At 35.7% G+C, this 20,906-nt stretch overlaps 1 protein-coding gene across 1 annotated transcript in view; it reads left to right on the top strand.

Moving 5' to 3' along the window:
* Positions 1-16,436: 16,436 nt before the first annotated feature.
* The window catches only part of LOC577193 (NACHT domain- and WD repeat-containing protein 1), a 36,980-nt gene continuing 32,510 nt past the window's right edge, over positions 16,437-20,906 (top strand). Inside the window, exon 1 of the mRNA XM_777437.5 lies at positions 16,437-17,078. Coding sequence (XP_782530.3) covers positions 17,068-17,078 — 11 coding nt within the window. The 5' untranslated portion in view covers positions 16,437-17,067. The remainder of the gene's footprint in view (positions 17,079-20,906) is intronic.

A 20,906-nucleotide genomic window follows, 5' to 3' on the forward strand; every position in this document is an offset into this window, starting at 1 on the left:
AGATGTGCATTTGGCCGACTTGTTTTACCTCTCTGTAATCAGTCACTTGTGGGATAACTTTGAGTGTCCTCGCGAGGTACTGTTCCATTTGCAAAATGGGACGTGTGATGTTAGAAGTGTCGGTGGTGAATACATCCGTGGGCTGATTCGAGAAAGTTGTATTTATTTTTCTTGCTTGCATTCGGCTTGGTCCTCGATGGCTATATACATGCTGCTGAATTTCTTTTTTTTGGAATTGGATGTCAGAAGTGTAGTTGGATTGATTAGATTGTGACAGTATTTGTTTGTTTGTGGTGTGTGTTTGAAGATGGTTGTCACTGCATGCATTTATTTATCAAACCACGGAGAGGCCGTAAGTCATGAGAATGTAAAAAAAAAAAGAATATTGATAGGATAAGTTTTTATAAGAAACCATGTGAGGTGTCATAATTAAACTTAAAAGCATTCAAAGGATTTTGTGAAGCAAATGATTAGGAAATTGAAAAACTGATCAAATTCACCAATTTGAAATGCACTTCACCTTCAGTACATTTCTTAGGGCAGAATCAGGTTTTATACTCCCACATCAGGGATGCCAGTTTAATATTTTGCCTGATTTCAGACCCTGTCAGGTCTCTCTTCAGGATTTGTCAAGCTTTATTGTGTGCAGAATGTATCAGGCTCCAACACGCTCTTGTCTCTGTCAGACTGATACTGACTGGTATTCCTGACGCAAACAGTTAATTTTTATCATACACATACTCTGTTTTAGTACTTTTTCCTTGAGCATAGGTTTACAGAATTCCATAATGTTCAACTTCATCCATAGCAAACATTGCACAAAAATCTTTCATTTAGGGCCCTATAAAGCTGTAGCTCTTAGTCCTCTTTACAAATAGTTCAGACAATGCACCCTTTTCCCAGTGACGTAAGTGTCTTTCAAATGCCCGAGTATTGGCCCCTAAAGAGTTGTGTACGCAGCTTTTTGTATAAAGTACATAGCTTTTTGTAAGTACATAGAAAAAAGAACAAGGATATTGCACTTGATAAAGAAATCAAAAATAAAATGTTAGAGAAAATGTGCAGTATCCAACTCCCATGGGTGCCACAGGAAGATGAAAGCTAAATGTTAATGCTTTAATGATAGCATGATTAAGGAGCCCTGGGGTTGTTTCACAAAGATCCTAAGTTGAACATATCGTCCCTATTTTCACGAAGTGACGGTAGTGAATGGAAATCGCATACACTTTGCGTGCAGATTTTCCTCACTACCGTCACTTCGTGAAAACAGGAACGAATTATCTCTAAGTTAGTAAGTTGGACTTAAAAATTATGAAAAGCTGTTAGCATCTTTGAAAATATTTTGTAAACGTTATTTTAAAAGGCATAAAATGCTGACTAAAATCATTCATATCTTCTATTATCAAGGAGATTTCATGTTGTTGATGTGGAATTTATGAAAAGTCTGAAATAGTTGCTCTTTAATATATTTTGTTTTAAGGCTACAATGCAAATGGCTCTCCATAACGTTTAAGTCCAACTTAGGATCTTTGTGAAACACCCCCCTGGATGTATAAAAATATAGAAATATGAAAAGGATCTTGTTTGGGAAGGAGATGCACTATTGTTTCTAAATCTCATACTTTGCAACCTGTTCATGGAGTGAGTTGATGTACATGTAATTCTTTATAATAATAATCTGGATTTATAAAGCGCTTAATTCATAATATCGTCTCTAAGTGCTTTACAGATATTATTACCCCGGTCATCGGATTCATTCACGCACAATGTGCACCATCTCCACTCCCTGGTCACAGTGACCATATGTTCACTGTGAGGGCATTTGGCAATTACTAACACAAAGGCTTTCGTCATCCTACCAGGTCCCCATTTCTCTTCTAGGTAAGGAGTGGCAAATGTAGATTAATGCCTTGCCAAAGGGCATTATCAATTATCATTTATCAATTTCTTGTACGAAATGATGCCCAAACCTGTTTTGCTATACAATACTCAATATATCACTATGTGCCATTCTCTTAAGAAATTAATCACTTAACGTATTTCAAATGAATGTGCGATTTTATGTCTCTAGGGAGAGTTAATAGCATAGCAACCATTGTTTGCTCTGTTTCGATGAGAAACATACTCCACATGATTAATCCATAAAGCCAAACGTGAAGCAAAAGTGATCACACTAATAGCTAGTCAATTCTATCAGAGAGGCTTGAACCCAATTATGTATAACAGCTTAAAATTCATAGAATAGAATGTCAATGCACTTAAATTTTTTTCCCATGTTCACCACATTTTGTGCACTATTTCTGTTCTTTATACTTTCTTGATTTGAATTTTATTATTAATTTTTTTTGTGGAAAGAGATAGAAGTAGAGGCATAAAGAAGAGAACTAGAGAGAGGCAGACAGGTGGAGGGAGAAAGAGAGAGAAGGAGACAGAATTCACAGGGATGATGATGATGATGGTGATGATGAGAGAGAGAGAGAGAGAGAGAGAGAAGAAAGAAAAAAGGGAGAGTATTTTATAGCAGTGAGAACTAGTACAATGACATTATAGTTATAAAGGTAGATATTTTATCAATCATAAAACTCACAAATTAAAAAAAAAGTCAGCATGTTCAGGATTCTAATTCTGCAGCATGAAACTTTCACAAGTCTGGACCATTCAAAAACTCATAAAGTGTCAAGCAAACAAAAGTTTTCAATATTACAATATCTTCATAACCATTGTTAAATAGCCTTAATACTAATATACTCTTTTCACACTGGTTTTGCTTAACCCCGTACTATCCTTAGCCCCGGACTATTTTGTGTGGCTTTTCACACACGCTGTTTTAGTCCCGTACTAGCGCCTATTCCGGAATAAGAAAATTCACGCTGTTCTCACTGCAATTCGTTAACCCCGGATATCGTGAATATTATGATTGGGCATACTTCGCATTTGGCCAGCTGCGATACGCTCCATTGCGTAGTACCGGACTATTTTTCGTTTCTGTTCTCATTCATTTGCTTGGCACCGCAATTGCGGGGTTAGCAGGAGTTAGCGCCACAATTGCAGAGTTAGCCCTGCTATTTTGCAGGGTTAGTTAACCCCGTACTATAGGTGGGGTTAGCCAACTTTAGCCCACTTTGGTAAAAGCCAGTCTGAACAGAAAATGGAATAGGCTTTACCCCGTACTATAGATGGGGCTAAGACCCCCCTTAACCCCACCTATAGTACGGGGTTAAGCAAAATATTGCCAGTGTGAAAACAGTAATAGTGTCAAGTCGCCTTAATAGTGTCAAGTCACATAATTTTTTGGTTTTAAAGTACATAAATTAAAGAATAAAACTCTCTCTCGCTCTCTCTCTCTCTCTCTCTCTATTTCTTCCTCCCTCCCCCCTTTTCCTCTTTTTTCCCTCTTATTTCGCACATACTCCCAATACATTTAATCTCTTTCTCATCTCCTAAAATGTGCTTGTCATTCTGTCATACTAATCTTTCGCATCTTATCTTACTTTTTTTTATCCCTCTGTAACTGTTTCCTCCCTTATCTCTCTCCTCCATCTCCCTCCTCCTCTTAACTCTCTCAAGAACATTCGATGTAATATGTTGAAGGTTAATCCATGTGGCATTTTCTGTTAAGAACATAGAACCAATGTCCAATATTTCCCCTTATCACGTAATGGATTTAATCCGTTTTAAGCCGTGCTCATGTCACTCACGATGTTTGCCGATATGAGACTGTTAACAAACAACCAACGAAGGTAGATATCATTACCTTTACTTTGAACTAAATGAATCCATAATGTGTTTGAAAGGGGAGATGGTTCAGAAAGAAGGGAAAAAATGGGAAAAGAAAGGCTGTGGATGTCAGGCCATCACTGTAACCAAGGCAACTAATTCATTGACGTCACGTTGAGCTCGGCTGCCTTCTCCAGCGATAGCTCTGGGCCGTATTATGTTTTCTCTCTCAGCTACGCTTGTCACGGTGCCCTGTGATTATTATTGAGCAATGACAGAGTGAATGTATCTAGGAGGAATTAAAAATGGAGTTGGTTGGAAGAAAAAGGTATTTGGTATAAGGAGGAAGGAAGGAAGGGGAAGGGGTAGGGATAGGGGAAACAACAAAGGATAGTGGGTTAAGGAAGGGGGTAGGGCAGAGAAGGATGAGAAGAAGGAGAAGTAGAAGGAAGAGAAGGAGAACCTTGGGAATGTGTAGGCTCTGGGATAAGATGATTGAGAAGTAGGAGGAGGAAGGGGAGGATGGGGTAAGTAAATATGATAGATAGGGGTGTGAGAAGGAGGGGTTGAAGAATGAGAAGAAGGAAGAGAAGGAGGAGAAGAAGTAGAACCTAAGAGAATGGGTAGCTCAGGGATAAAGGAATTTGAGAGTAGGAAGAGGGTTGGGGGGGGGGGGGCTTAGAAAACTCGCCTTGGCTAGCAGTTGGGTGAGGGGATGGAAGAGGAGAAGGAGGGGGGGGGGGGGGTAATTACATAGAATAGGGTATTGAGGAAGAAGTGATTAAGGAATAAAATAGGGGCAACAGGTTTGAGATTGTGCCTGGGGTAACTGCTGGATGAGGGTTTAAGAAGGACAAAGATGGTGGAGCTGGGAGATGATATAGCTACATTGGGTAAGGGGATTTGATACTCAAGCTGTCCACCTGCCAGCAATATACACCTGGAGAGGTGCAAGAAAAAATGGGTTCAAGAAATTGGTGTCATTGAAGACACATTAGTATTCCTTGGCCTTGCATCATGGTCAAACGAAGGAGATATTGCAGGTAGTATTACAGAGCTTTGTGATAACTGCTTGGTTTAACTTATTTGTGACATGATTGCATCTCTTTAAATTTAATTAAATTTTTTAAGTTATGGGGCTGCGATGGGATAATCGTTTAAAGTATCATTTTCACTTATAATTATGTCTATAGTATGTGAAATATCTGGAAAACAAAAAAATATTAACAATGAATATATTTAAAATATCATATACTTACATCTATATGTGAGGTATAGTAGTACTATATTTTGTTTTTGTAACAATTTATTCCCAATGTCCATATTGACATTCATTATGGGCAGTTTTAGCTGTATTATGAATGATTTAAATCACTCTTTGTATCAGAATATGTTTACGCAAAATTTTTGGTTATAATTATGAATGGGCCATTATCAGTTTGAGAGGATAGGGAAAGAAGGGAAAGAAGAGGTCAAGAGAAAGAAGAGAAATCAATCCGAAAAATTATGACCGAAAGGGAAAGAAAAACAAAAATCAGTGAGGGGAGATGAATAAAGAAAAAGGGAGTTATGGGAGAGAGAGAGAGAGAGAGAGAGAGAGAGAGAGAGAGAAGGAGAAGGGGGTTTGGGGGGGGGGGGTGTTTAGAGTGGGAGGGAAAGGAGGTAGGGGAGGATAGTGGGAGGGAGAGAGAGGGATCGAGGGAGCTTGATTGACAGAGAGAGAGAGAGAGAGAAAGGGGGTGGGGGGGGGGGGGGGTGTTTAGAGTGGGAGGGAAAGGAGGTAGGGGAGGATAGTGGGAGGGAGAGAGGGATCGAGGGAGGTTGATTGACAGAGAGAGAGAGAGGGGGGGGGGGGGGGGGAGAGAGAGAGAGAGAGAGAGAAAGGGGGGTGGGGGGTGTTTAGAGTGGGAGGGAAAGGAGGTAGGGGAGGATAGTGGGAGGGAGAGAGGGATCGAGGGAGGTTGATTGACAGAGAGAGAGAGAGAGAGAAAGGGGGTGGGGGGGGGGGGTGTGTTTAGAGTGGGAGGGAAAGGAGGTAGGGGAGGATAGTGGGAGGGAGAGAGGGATCGAGGGAGGTTGATTGACAGAGAGAGGAGAGAGAGAAGAGAGAGAGAGAGAGAGAGAGAGAGAGAGAGAGAGAGAAAGGGGGTGTGGGGGGGGGGGGTGTTTAGAGTGGGAGGGAAAGGAGGTAGGGGAGGATAGTGGGAGGGAGAGAGGGAGAGAGGGAGAGAGGGAGGTTGATTGACAGAGAGAGAGAGAGAGAGAGAGGGAGGGGGGGGGTGGAGTGAGACATACGAAAAGAATTAATACAATATTGATAAAATATGATAGATAATGGTGAAAAAGAACATGAAGACCAGGGTCAAATCGGCCTCCTTTAGCCCCCTTCTTCATGACCATGGCAATCATGGGTTTCTAACACACTCTACAGATGCTTATTACTACCATACCATGACAAATTTGCAAATAGAACGTTGATGGGATAACTATAAAATCAATGATGCTAATATTTGTCTTTTACTACGATTCCCAGGGGTGTGTTTATTAATTAGCTTGAATGTTGATCTAGAAGTCTGTCTAAGATTTGCAGATCGAATAGTTGCAATTTTACATTTGGTTCGGCAAAATCAATAAATACGAGTTATTTCGATTTGGTTACATGTAGTCAATTATAATGGGTTCTGTAAGATCATTTTAGTAGCCATCTGAGCATAAGACAGGTTTTGAGTTTCCTAAAAAGATTTCTATTGGCCAGCTTTATGTATGTGCAACTGCTACTTCAAACCATGAGTACTTTCTTTAATGGTATTTTATTTGTTCCTAGGCACCATTAAGCACTTATCATTTTATTGTGTACAATTACTCAAGTTAAAAGGTTGATGCTATTCTTGACTGTGTGTAGTATTCATAAAGATATGTCCACATATACATGTAGGTTTGTGCACACACAGTGCAGGGATACAGTACATGCACAAATAACAGTTTTTAAATTCTTTTTACAACTGTAAAGAGAGAAAAGGGGTTATGTAGTTGAATTGGTTTCCCAAGCCTGTTTCAAAATTGATCATTTCAAAAGCATCACGTTACTTACCGGTATGCAAACAAATAAAAATGATAATAATAATAATGAAAATAAAATGTCAGTGACTGAATGGTAGGCTACTGAGATCAAACTGAGTGGTTAATGTTTACATACAATCATATATGTAGCAGGCTGCCGATGATATGAACCCGTTATTGAACTGCTAGTAAATCAATCCAAAATTTATAAGTTTAGATGAATGCCGGTGCTGGGAGTTTTCAAGCCACGAAGGACTTTATTTTTAACCATTTTTGACAGACTGAATACATGTACTTAGCTAGATTAATGAAAGGTTTCCTTTCTTCCAAGTGACATCTTTTGACTTGGTTATGCCTTGATAAAAGAAATGTTTATATGTTTAATATGAGTTTAAATTAAACATGTGTTGCTTGATGTCTTTATTAATTATGTGGTAGTTGATCAGTAAATCCAGTAATGCAATATTGACAAGGAAATAAGTGACTGTAGTTGTGATCAGGATTGAAATTCCACATGCTCAAAAATTAAATTCTGATTACTCATAGAGTTGTATTCAACAATATTAAGAATTGAAGCTATAAGCTGGTCTACATTTTAATTGATATATTTAAACAAAAATGTACACATCTTCAATATAAATTGACTTAAAAAATCAATAGATAATATGTTAGTTTGGATGAAGCAAAATTACATTTTTGAAGTTCATATATTGTGGTATTGCTAGTGACATTAAATGAATTTCATAAAAATCAAAATTTGGATGAAATTAATGTCCATTGAATTCTTGCTATCTATTTATATTGCTGATTCTAATAACAGTAATTGCCCTTTTTTTTGGGGGGGGGGGGGAGGAATTTTTGGAGATTTTCATATAAGGAAATTCTGTATCTTTCTTTTCTTTTCTGAAAATTATGAAACAGGTATTTCAAAGTGTAATTTTCTAAGAATACAGTAATAAACATTTACTAACGACCTACTTTGGATGGATTTAGATGGGAATTAAACAGTCATTTAAAGAGAATAATATTAATAGAAGAAATATCAGAACCTAATTAGTGAAAGTCTAAGATAAATTGATCCAAGAATGAAGTAATAATAATAATAATAATAAATTACATTTATATAGCGCTTAATACAAAGTTTCTAAGCGTTTAACAAAAAATTAAATTAAAGTAATGTTAACCTACAAATTACAAGAATATAATACATGATACATAATTATAATAACAAATTCCTAATAACAATCATACAATAATAATAGTTAATATTTACATAACGCTTTATAGTTAAACAAACAAAAACAAAATACAGACAGAAAAGGCACGATTTCCATAGCGATGTGATGACATTTTTAGGTTGGAATTGCTGAAGATAAGAAGAACCTGCCATTGGTAATTGGGTCATGATAAATGATGGACTATGCCCCTTTTTTGTTGTGTATCAGTATAAGAATTAATGTTAAAATTCAACATCATCATTTATTAAAGTCAGCATATTCCCTCTTACGAGTGTTAAATGATTTTTGCGCCATGATGACATTACCTCCCTCCACTTTTTCTTGTGTCAAGCATCCTCTTCATTTAGCAGGCGCGGATCCACGAGCCCAATTCTTCCGGCCCGGCTATGGCAAGCCCATTGTGTAAAAACTAGATAAACTCAGTTTATCAATTGTTAACAGTGTCCTCTGAAGAAGATAGACACGCATAGTGAGGGTGATCATAATTTCCCCAAAATTTCTTCAAATTCCTATCTTTTAATTGGACTTTATCACTTGGAGGACTTTGTGAGCTTTATTGAACATTTATTGAACATTTGAAATTGGAGCAATTTTCAGTAACTAACATTTGAAGGAGATTTGGACAACTTGATTACCATATACCACAGTACACCGAAGAACTGCGTAGTCCCATGTACTCCTGTCAGCATACAACTGGATCGGTCATATAGCGATCATCCCACGGAAGGTAACTTTGATACATTGAACTCAACATCGCTTTAAACGATGGATATGTCATAACATTTAAGAGTCTTACTCTATTGGAATGTATCATTTCATGTAACGAGGCATATTTCATCCGTTATGACCGGCTATACTATATTCATCTTGGTGGAAACTGAATAACTTGTTATTCTTGTAATGCTATATTATCACACATTGTTGATAGTATAGGCCTTATATATTCTTTCGATCCCGAACTTGAATATGCGTTTCTGATTGAAATACGATATACCAAACGGACTTATAATCAGTAAATCAAACATTTGTTATTATATTGCCATCATACTTTCAAAATGGCGAGCCCCCTCACCACAACCAGATCGAAAGCTAAAGCCAAATTGGATCAAAAAGAACAAAAGGTTGAGACCACGATTATTCAAGCAGTGCAGGATTACCTAAAAAGCAACGCCTTTTTCAAAGCAATTGATTCAGCAGTGGAAAAGGCAATCGACAGACAATTGAAAAAGTTATTTGATCGGATTGAGGGATTGGAGGAAAGTAATACTGCTACAACAGAACGGCTAGAGATCAACGATGGAAGAATAATGGACTTAGAAGCCAACGTCCAGGCCAAAGAAAATGAAATCAAGCAATTGAATAGTACGATCTCCACCCAAGCAACAACTCTCAACAACCTCCAACTTTCTGTGAATGACATGGAATATTTCGTATTGTTTTTTTTTTTTTAGTTCATTTTTTCTTCCATTTATGAATTGTTCTTCTATTTCAACAATATTTTAAATCTCTGAACTTTTGTGTTGTTTGCTTAAGTTGTAGAACTGTTTTAAGTTATTGGTTTTAATTGTGTGTGTTTTAGGCTTTGGTTTCGTAACCTTAGTTTTGTATGTTCGTTTATATTATCTGTGTCATGAACACGTTTTTCTACTTTCTCTTTATTTCTTATGTCAAAATGCCAGTGAAAATGATCGGAATAAATGTGAAATATAGATGCCCATAGAACCCCAAGATATACATCAGTTATTGAGTCCAACTACAGAAGAGGATGAAGAATATGGACCAAATAGTTTTTGTTATACGTCCGAGGAATTTAATTCATGTTTAAACACTTTTAATTCTCATTCTAAAGTATATTTTACATCAAGTTACCTTCATATAAATTGTCGTAGTTTAAATAAGAATTATAGTGCAATATGTTCGCTTTTAGATGCTATTGATGTGCAATTTTCTGCAATTGGTTTTACTGAAATTTGGATTAAAGAGGCTGACCCATTCTACAATTTTAATAATTATATTTTTTTATTGAATGTAAGACAAGGTAAGAAAGGAGGAGGTGTAGGACTTTTATTAAATGAGAATTTGAAATATAAACAACGTAAGGATTTAGATGTAAATAATGAATGTTTTGAGTCAATGTTTATAGAAATTGAAAAGGTAAAGAAAAATGTTTTAATTGGTGTTATCTACCGGCCTCCAAATCAACCAGTGCAATCGTTTTTAGATATTTTAGAAGATACTTTAAATGTTGTTCATAAGGAAAATAAAGACATATATCTTATGGGCGATTTTAATATTAATTTATTTGATGTTAACTCTTGCCAATCTGTTAATGATTTTTTAGAATTATTGATGACTCACTTTTTATATCCCATGATTCATTGTCCAACCCGAATAACTGACAGGTCTTGTACTTTAATTGATAATATTTTTACGAACAATTTAGAAGAAGTTTGGTGTGGAACAATTTTAAGTGACGTAAGTGACCATTTGCCAGTATTTTTAATCAATAAAAAACAGTGCATACAAAATGAAGATAATAATTTTGTTTTACGTGATCTAAATGAGGAAAATATTGGTAAATTTATGCATGAAATATATAACTCTGATTGGACTTTATGTTCTAATGATCCAAATTATAGTTATGAATGTTTTTTAAGACAGTATGTTTGTATTTTTAATAAATGTTTTCCTTTGAAAAAATGTATAAAGAGTAACAAATATAATAACCGATGGTTTACTAAAGAGTTACGCAAAATGTGCAAAAAAAAGTGTGAATTATATAAGAAGTACTTGAAAGATCCAATTGAATATAAAAAAGATAAATACAACAAATATAGAAATATGGTGAATGGTAAAATTAAAAAAGCTAAAATAGCATATTTTAAGGCCAAATTTAGAAATGCATCAGGAAACATACGGAAAACATGGAAATTAATCAATGAAAGTCTCGGTAAGAGTACGAGTAAGCATAATATGCCCAACTCGGTTGTGTGTAATGATCAAGCTATATGTGATAAGAAAGAAATATGCTCTGTTTTTAATAATTTTTTTATTAATATAGGACCTAGCTTAACTGATAATTTAGACAACAACATAGATAATGATTTTAGTAATGATGACATTTATAGTAATATTGATTTTAATTCATGTACAGCTTTTTTTAATCCCATTACCCCCACAGAAATAATCAATATTGTAAGTAAATTAAAAAATAATAAGAGTTGTGGTCATGATGATGTAAGTGTTAAATTATTGAAAAAAGTTGTTCATATTATATCATGTCCTTTAAGTGCAATATTCAATATTTCTTTATCTGCAGGTATAGTACCAGAGCAATTAAAACTTGCAAAGGTTATTCCTGTTTTAAAAATGGCACTAAAGAAAATGTTTCTAATTATCGACCTATATCTATACTCCCTGTTTTCTCCAAGATTTTAGAAAGAGCTGTTTATAATCGACTTTTTATGTTTTTAAATAAGTGTAATATTATCTCTGAATGTCAATATGGTTTTAGACCTGGTCACTCTACATCTAATGCAATTATGCATTTTATTTATAATGTTTTGAAAACTTTTGAAAATAATCATATCTTAATGGGCCTTTTTTTAGATTTAAGTAAAGCATTTGATACATTAGACCACACTATTTTATTGAAAAAATTATATTATTATGGTATTCGTGGAGTAACTTTAAAATGGTTTGAAAGTTATTTAGAAAATAGAACCCAATTTGTACAAATAAATAAAGATAAGTCTAATATTGAAAAACTTAGATGTGGAGTGCCTCAAGGATCCATCCTTGGACCTCTTTTATTTATTATATATGTTAATGACATGTGCAATATTTCTGATAAACTAAAATTAATTTTATTTGCTGATGACACAAGTGTTTTTATGTCTCATTCTGATGTCCAGGTTTTACAAAATGTTTTTAAGCAAGAAATTTTGAAACTTTCTAATTGGTTTTTATATAATAAATTGGTTTTAAATTATGATAAAACTAAGTTTATGGTTTTTACAAATAGAAATATTGATTTTAACAACATGCACTTACGAGTAAATGATCATAATTTTGAACGTGTAGATAATCTTAAGTTTTTAGGTATTGTAATTAATCATAAATTGAAGTGGCATGAGCATATAAATGTGGTGTGCAATAAAATAGCAAAAAATATTGGTATTTTATATAAAGTTCATTTTTATCCCTCAAATATTTTGAAAATGTTGTATCATACATTAATAACACCATATTTTAATTACTGTATAGTTGCATGGGCAAATTTTAATAAAAATGATATGTTAAGGTTACTTATTCTTCAAAAGAAAGCAATACGCATTATAACCCATTCCCAATATTATGCTCACTGTAATCCTTTATTTTGTAAACTTGGAATTCTGAATGTAATCGATATGCATAATTTTTATATTGCAGTTTTCATGTTTTCATGTTTTAATGGCAACTTGCCTACCTTTTTATCAACATGTTTTAACTTGAATTGTGATGTGCATAATTTTAATACTAGGAATGCCCTAAATTATCACCTCCCCAAGATTAGAACGACTTGTATGAAAAATTCACTATTTTTTAAAGGACCATTAATATGGAATAGTATACCTCAGGAAATAAAAAAATGCAAAACTCTCAATCTTTTTAAAATTAAATATAAACAATTTCTGTTAAACAAGTATAATAATTAGTATCAATAGTATAGACAAATTTTTGACATTTTTCTTATATACTCTGATCGTGCATGATAGTAAGTTTTAATATGTTCTTTGTTTTATTGTTCTGTTCTATTGTTCTCGTTTTCATGTATGTGTGTTTTTAGGGGTAGGCTTTTATATAAGGAACTTCCCTCCTTTCTGCCTATCCCAAATGCTCTTATAAATTGCCATTGTATTTGTTATCACCTTTTTGTGTTTTTTAATATTTATAACTCCATTCTGTATGTGTATGTTTTAAATGTTTTTATGAAGAGTGTTGAATAAACTTTGAATTTGAATTATCAGAAAAACTGTGTTTATCAATGATAAACTCAGTTTACCAACTGATAAACTGAGTTTATCATTGATAAACTGAGTTTTTCTTGATAAACTGAGTTTATCAACTGATAAACTGAGTTTTTCTGATAAACTGTGTTTATCTGTTGATAAACTGAGTTTATCTGAGAAAAACAGAGTTTATCTGAGAAAAACAGGATTTATCTAGTTTTTACACAAAGGGCTTGCCATAGCCGGGCCGAAAGAATTGGGCTCGTGGATCCGCGCCTGTCATTTAGAGGATGCTTGAACTGCTTTCTTTCTTCACCTTATCTTCCCATGAAATCATCGGTCTTCTTTACCACTTATGCCATCCACTTCCAGTTTTATGCTCTTGTTTTCAATTAATATAGTAGCACAGACATATTTTCAGGATGCGTTTTTATAGGGGGCAGTGCATGTATAGAAAAGGGGCACTCTCTCTTCTGTGCAGTTTATTAAGGAATTATACAGCACAAAAGCAGAAGAAATACATAATTCTAAATGTATGGAACTACTAGAGAGATTGATAGTCAATTCAGAATAAATAGAAAATATGTTTGCTGCCCTCTGTAGGCTGTAATTCTTTTTGCACTAGCCTACACCTTACAAAATAAAAAACCTTGCTCTCTGTGTGTGAGTATCCTCGTCTGCACTATGTGTGAATGTGTGTTTGTGTGTATGGTAGCCAGGCAGTGCTTTGTAGTTAATTGAATTGACCCTCTCTGTGTGTGCGCGCGTAGTGTGTGTTTATGCATGGCAGCTCTGTTCTGCTGAATGGGAGCTCTGTGAATGTATATGGCTTCAGCAGCAAACCAGTTAGGAAGTATAGGCTAATTTTTCAGACCCTTGTAGACAAGTTTTCAGCATCTTAAAGGTATTACAAAATTTTGGTATGGGGTCATGAATTTGGTTCAAATTAACATATCGGACGCATATGCGATCCTACAATATTAATTGTTGTCGCGGTTGAAATCGAGTCTAAAGTTATGAAATTATAAATAATAAACTCTTTATGTTGTATAGCTCCCTCTCAAGGTCAAGATATTAATTTAGCTATGAAACAATGTTTCTTGACTAAAATGGACCGATTAGCTATTCCCGTTTGGAAATTATATATCACAACTACATATTCTGAGATTTTCATGGTCGCAGCTACCATTGTACGGCCATAAGGGCTATTTGAAATTTATCAAAATTTACCGGGAGCACCGGTAAATTTTTATATTAACTTTTTCTCAAAAACAGAAGTGTTGTAGGGGCTAATTTTTTTAGTGCTTATAATTCATCCACAGGGGCATCCAAATATATTAAAATTGTAAAGATTCACTATCCACCCTATTTTCAAAATTTACTAAAACTTTGTATTACCTTTAATAATGATAATAATATTCAGTTCATGTATAGTGCACAATACATTATGAAATAACATCTCTATGTGCTTCCAAAGAGCTTTGGAAATTATTACCCTAGCATTAGCTTCGGCAGCCGTTATCAGTGCACAGTGCATTTCAAGGAATAATTGTACCAGGTACCCATTTCCCTCACCTGGGTTGAGTGTGGCAAATGTAGATCAATGTCTTGCCAAAGGACATTAGTGCAGGGCTGCCAACACTCACGCATTGAGCGTGAGACTCACGCATTTCACTCAATTGCAGGGCCCCCGAGTATAACAGTGTTTTACTCACTGATGGGGTTACCCTGGGTAAATTAAAAAAAAAAAAAAAAAAAAAAAAAAAAAAAAAAAAAAAAAAAAAAAATTCTCACGCTAACAATGAAATTCCTCACGCTCAAATCTTAAATAAGTAAATTATAATAAAAACATATATAAATTTGAATGATTTATGCCACCAAAATCAAGAATTTAGAAAGTTTTCCCGCCTTTTATCCCCTTTTATCGAAAAGACGAAAACCTCAATCTCACTTCTCGCACGTGTGCGTGTGTAAAATGGTCGTCTATATAGATAGCTAGCCTGATGATGTACATATTCTCGCACCGTACCCATATTCATATGCAGCTAGCCGGCTCGGCCCGAGCCTGCCCCGGCCCTGAATATGGATTGGACGAACCAGCAGCGAGCTCGAGTACGTCATCAGTAACAGTTCGAGAACAGCAAAGATTTCATGGTTCTGTGCTTTGTTTTTAAAGAGGGCCTAATATTACTTCATACAATAGAATAGAATGAGAGGGATTATAAAAATATAAAGTGAGTTTTGAGAGTGAAAAATGACTTGTGATTGTGTAAAAACTTAAAGTTGAATGTAAACTTGCTTCTGTGGCTTTGTCTCAGAGTCAGAGAGTGAGCACATAGGGCCCTCATAAGATCAGCACCTTGCTCTACGCCTAGCCCAGCGGCCCACGTTCATGGGCGAACAATCAGGTATTCCATGTTAATAATTTTCTTTATCTCTCTGTTTAAGCCTGTATGATTTTCTCTCTCCATATTGCCTTTAGCTATAATGTTAAAATACTCTATAAAGTATGCACCAGATCACACAATTTCACCTTGAAAAATAAAAAAAAGCTCCACACTGTGGGAGGGGGGGGGGGGGACGACCCCCCCTCCCCCACTCCCTCGCTGCTCCCCTGCCCATAAACCCCAATCTGTCATACCTTTGGTATGCATCAAACTAAAAAAAAAAAAGAATTCTTTAAAATCAAATATTGGTATACTCTCCTCCCCATGAGCATCTTATGTTATTTGTTTTGCTGTTATTTGTGATTTTTAAAGTTCAACTTCAACTCCAAAATTATTGCTTGCCCATCTTTGCCTGCTAAATGTGACAGAGTTGTTGAGGTGGCTAAACTCATGAAAATAGCTGATTTAGTGTCATTTTTAATGTTTCATATGAAATTTACTTAGTGCTTTAATAGATGTATTTTGGCCACAGAAAGTATGGTTTATGCTTGCGAGGTAGAGAAACAATTAAGAATGAAGAAAGAAGAAAATTAATAAGTTTGCAACTTCAAGAGGATATATTCTCAGCAGTTTCTGTATGTGTACAAATCTTGCACGTAGCGAAACTCTTGTCCCACCTGTGTTACGTCACTATTTGGATGGGAATTTATGATGATGATTTTTTTTTTTTCTTACAGGGCAGTTTTTCTGAGTTGGTGGAGGGTGCATGCATTACATAAGACCAAAATAGTGTCAAATTTCGTATGAGGACCCATGAGGACCCTGATAAAAAGTCTTTCAAAGTGTAGACTATTCTGTGCAGTGGATTTTATGTGCTAAACATGCACCCACGGGCGAAGAGAGGTCTGAATTTAAAAGACTACACATAGACTGGGAATGCATTAGTACTTAGCATTTGCAGGTGCATATCCTGACAGTGAGATAGCCATGCTAGTCAATGCATTGTATTGTGTGTGTGAGAGTGTGTATAGATTGTGTGTATGTGCACACTCTGAATGCCCTCTCTCCAGTTGTTCTCGTGAAGGCACTGCAATGAAATAGGGAGGCCATACAACCGTGTGTTGTATGCCTGCGAACTATCTGAGCTGAGCAATAGCCGCATAGATTCGCTTCTTCGGTAAAAACTACATACTGGCAGCCAGTCGGTATCGTACTGTACATTATACTGTGTTGCATGCATGCTCCCATGTTGTAGACTAAAGTAATAGAACTAGGCGATGGCCAATGCCAGGCGTTCGTTATATGCCCTGTTCATAGACTGTTGAAACACACAGTCAAGGGGTAGATTTCCAAAGCTTGTTTTCTGGATCAACAAAGTTGGAGACGATACCGATGGAAAAATGAGATTGCTCCGGTTCGTCTGACAAGCTGGAAACCTGGTGTGGCGTTCGAATCCGTCCCCGGAGCTGAAATTGTGGTATTTTCTTGTGGATATATCATTTTTCGTCGCTTGGACCGTTATATTATTGGATGATGAGGTTGGGGAATTGCCTGGATACATGATTTTAGGCTCTTGGAGATGTTTAAAAGGGGATGACAATTTTATTGCGGTGAAAGTCGGAGAAAACATTCACTACCACGCTCTGTAGATAGTGCCATCAGAAGCTGTGCATTATGGGAAATTGGTGAGTTACACTTTCACATACCAATTAATTATACATGTACATGTATGAATGATGTATGTACAATTGTACATGTATGTTTCTTGGTATATGAGATGGTAAAGCATTATAAATAATGTTACGTGTTGAATATCTGAGTACAGTGTATGTTGGGGAGAGCAGGTATATTTATTTATTATTTACTGCACTGAATGCTGAACCATGTAAACTGAATCACTGAATATAATCAAATGTTATTTTCCACATTTACATATCGGTATCTACAGTACTCGTCTCAAGTGAACACATTTACATTTGTCCATGTGGGATTGTGGCATTAAATTATATAAACATACCGGTATACAGTCATGTTAACATACATGTACATGTAGGTTATATGTAATATGATAGTAATCATAAATTATGAAAATTGCATGTGTTTATTTACCTGTAGTACCGGAACACTTTAAAATTCTGGGCAAACTAAAGTGTAGATGGATTGAGCTGCACGACCAAATTCAGTATAACTATAAGACATTGTTTTTTCGCAAAGGTTTGTATTTTCGTTAGTTGAAAGAGGGTTGCGATTTTAACGACATGCAAGAATAAGCTTGCATCTGCAAACGTGTAATGTCGCAAGCTTATGGATATATAGCATTATGTTGCCATGCTCAGCAGTGCATTGTACCTTTACTTGGATGTTGTATTCATCATATTCTATAGGGATTTAGGATAAACGATTAAAAACGTGACCCTATTCATGATCCCCTAGTAATGTTCTGTATTATATGAGCCTCACTCAGGAATACAAATGTTAATTGTGCTGTACACATGCACAGCAGATCTACATGAAAAATGTATAGGGCTTATTAGGTATCAGTTTATATACCAGGGAGTTTTACTATCTAGCTCGTGCTTTTGATATTGGTAATGCCAAGATTTATATATCCCTCGTCATGCATATACTCCTACATGTAGATGCATGTATAGGGGATTTCACACATGCTCTTGTAAATGCATGTGACATGTACATGTTTCTACACCTACATGTATGTTTGTAATGCATTAAATATACATGTACATGTCATGTACACATTATCGTCCCTATTTTCACGAAGTGACGGTAGTGAATGATAATCCCATACAATTTGCGTGCAGATTTTCCTCACTACCGTCACTTCGTGAAAACAGGAACGATATGATGTGTATAATCTTACAAGCACCTGTTACACAGTACAACAGACAAAAGTCAAAATGCAAATCCCTTACTTGTTGCTAGGTCAAACAATCATTGCGGTTACCTGACAGGATAAGACATAATTTATTTAATTTGCTCCCTGACTATTGTGATATCCTATTCACATATTAAAGCCAACTCCTAAATAAAAGAAAAACCCAAAATCTAGCATCAGGGCGCTCCAAGATACATTGTAGGACTTCAAGTTGGTGTAACATGGGTCTAAGTCTGACTCCAAGCTTGGTGACATAAGACAAACTTTTGTTATGATCGAGAAGTGATAAGAATGGAAGTCTAAGAAAGGTAAACATTGAATCTAGGCCAGGATATGTCATTTTTAGCAGCTGGGCTAATGCTTCTGGGATTGTTGCCAAATTGAATGTGGGTCAGTTTAGATGAGGATTTACACATACATTTTGACTCATAGACCATAAAAATGTTTGAATAATTTGCTTTCATAGGGAAAAAACGTCATCTGTCTTTCAATGTTCATGGATGTTGCATTTTGTTTTCTTTTTAGCTGATCGTGCATGTAGCTCATTATAGACTAAAAACTGTCAAATAATCTCTTTAATTGTCTAAAGGGTATTCAATTTGTGCAAAGACCATGACTCCCATGCCTGTTACGTCTCAAGCAGCAATGCATGACTCCAAAATGCTTTCAAACTATGATACTTGTAGACACTATGAAACATTTCATTGTTTGTACTGTAATTTAATTTGATTTTGATAAAAACATTTTAGTGGAGACTTGGTACATGTTTACAAATTTTATCGCGGTAGAGAGCCACTGTGGTCCCAGAATAATAAGAAAAAAAGGAGTAAATTAAAAATGTGTTTGGACAGACAGACAATTGTTACAGTTCAAATCACATTCATATATTTGGGCTGCAGTGTCATAGAATCATTACATACACGTACTGCTTGTGAGTACTGTACAGCGACGATGAGCCATGTTAAACGAGTCAATTTAACGACTAGTATAATATTGATTAATCATTGATTAGCCAAGTGCCTTGCAGAAATTTACACCAAACCTGGGCAATGAAGATCATTAGGCATGCAGGGTACCCATCCATCTAGGGTAGTTTTTCTAGTTTTGTTGTTGTTCGGTAAAAGGAAATAGTCTCATCCCTTCTGTCAGAATATACAGTAGAATGAATAATGTGTACACAGACTGGTTGCGTGTGGATTAAAATCCGCTGTAGGCCTGTACAGTGAAAAGATTACATGAGAACAGAGAGCTGCGAGGAAATTCAAAGAAAAGGAGTGTAAAAAAAACTCTAGAAATATGAGAAAAGGAAATGCTGTGGAAGTCCATGTTGTTGTTTTTGATATAAAGTGCAAAAAGAGCACTATATATTTCTTGTTACATGTAACAGAAAATATTTTACTCTGGTCTGTCTGCAAGTGCAATGCACAAACCATACAGATAGAGAGAGAGACAGAGAGTACAGATCATGTGACCAAATGTCCAAAGAAAATTAAAAAAACAATGACCAGGCTTTATTTTAAAGAGCTGCTTTTTGTGATGTCAGTCAGGCTGATAGATAATAGGACACTATTCTTTGATGAGAGAGAGAGGGGGGGGGGGGGGGGGGGGGGTTGCACTGTAGTTTAGATTTCAGTCCAGAAAATGATTCTTGAATATATTATTAGGTTTTCAGGCATGAGTGGACATCCAAAATGCTCCATTTGACCTCATGAATATTGTCAGCAATTGTTATGATACTATAGTAGAACCCAACAAGAAAAAGATAAATGAGGGCATGGGGCCTTTAAGTATTTTCAATTAGAAAAGAGCCACTTAAAAAATGAAATCTGTCAATCGAAGTTGTACATGTAGTTCCTAAACATACATTTATGTAGACATGCCCCATGCAGTAAGGCCGCAAAGAAGATTTAGCGTCTAACTGCACAATGTGGCAAAAAATGTCAAACACATATTGCAATTTGCCCATTGAAACCGCAATTTTGAATGTAATTAAAAGTGCTCTAAATGCAATATGATGCTGCACTGCACTGCCATCTGATTAAAAAAAAAAGAGGAGCTTCCCCATTAGTATTGAATTCGTCTACATGTTCACAAGGGAGGTAGTCCTTGTCCCACCCACTTGTTTCTGTGCTGGCTGTCTGTCCTAGGCACAACTAGGGCAATTGTGGTTAATTCAATAATTGCCTTTTAGTGGAGGTATCTAGGGACTCTTTAAAATTGTATTGAAGTTCCAGCGCCACTGAATCATGAATGCATGCCACGCTGCATCAAGGCCAGTGTACACTGTACACAATTGTGCCTTTTTGTAGTTGATAAGTTTAGTTCTGCTTGGATATGGTCGCGATTCCCTAGTTGCCAATTTATGAAACAAGGAGAACTGTATTTGTGTACTGTTGTACAACAAAATATCTGTAACGGGAGCATGCTTTCTATTGAGAGAAAAGCAGAGAGAACTTTTTGTGTGTTATGTATGACACAGATTCAACATTTCTGTTACACACCTTCTTTTCCCTTCTTTTCTTTCTTTTCTATCTCACAAGAAATTGAAAAGTCGTCTGACACTTACAGTATACCATTTTCACATGACTGCCCATGACTGATTCGAAGCATACAAATGCTA

The sequence above is a fragment of the Strongylocentrotus purpuratus genome, unplaced genomic scaffold (assembly GCF_000002235.5).
Source record: "Strongylocentrotus purpuratus isolate Spur 01 unplaced genomic scaffold, Spur_5.0 spur5_scaffold_8, whole genome shotgun sequence".
Classification (NCBI taxonomy): Eukaryota; Metazoa; Echinodermata; class Echinoidea; order Camarodonta; family Strongylocentrotidae; genus Strongylocentrotus; species Strongylocentrotus purpuratus.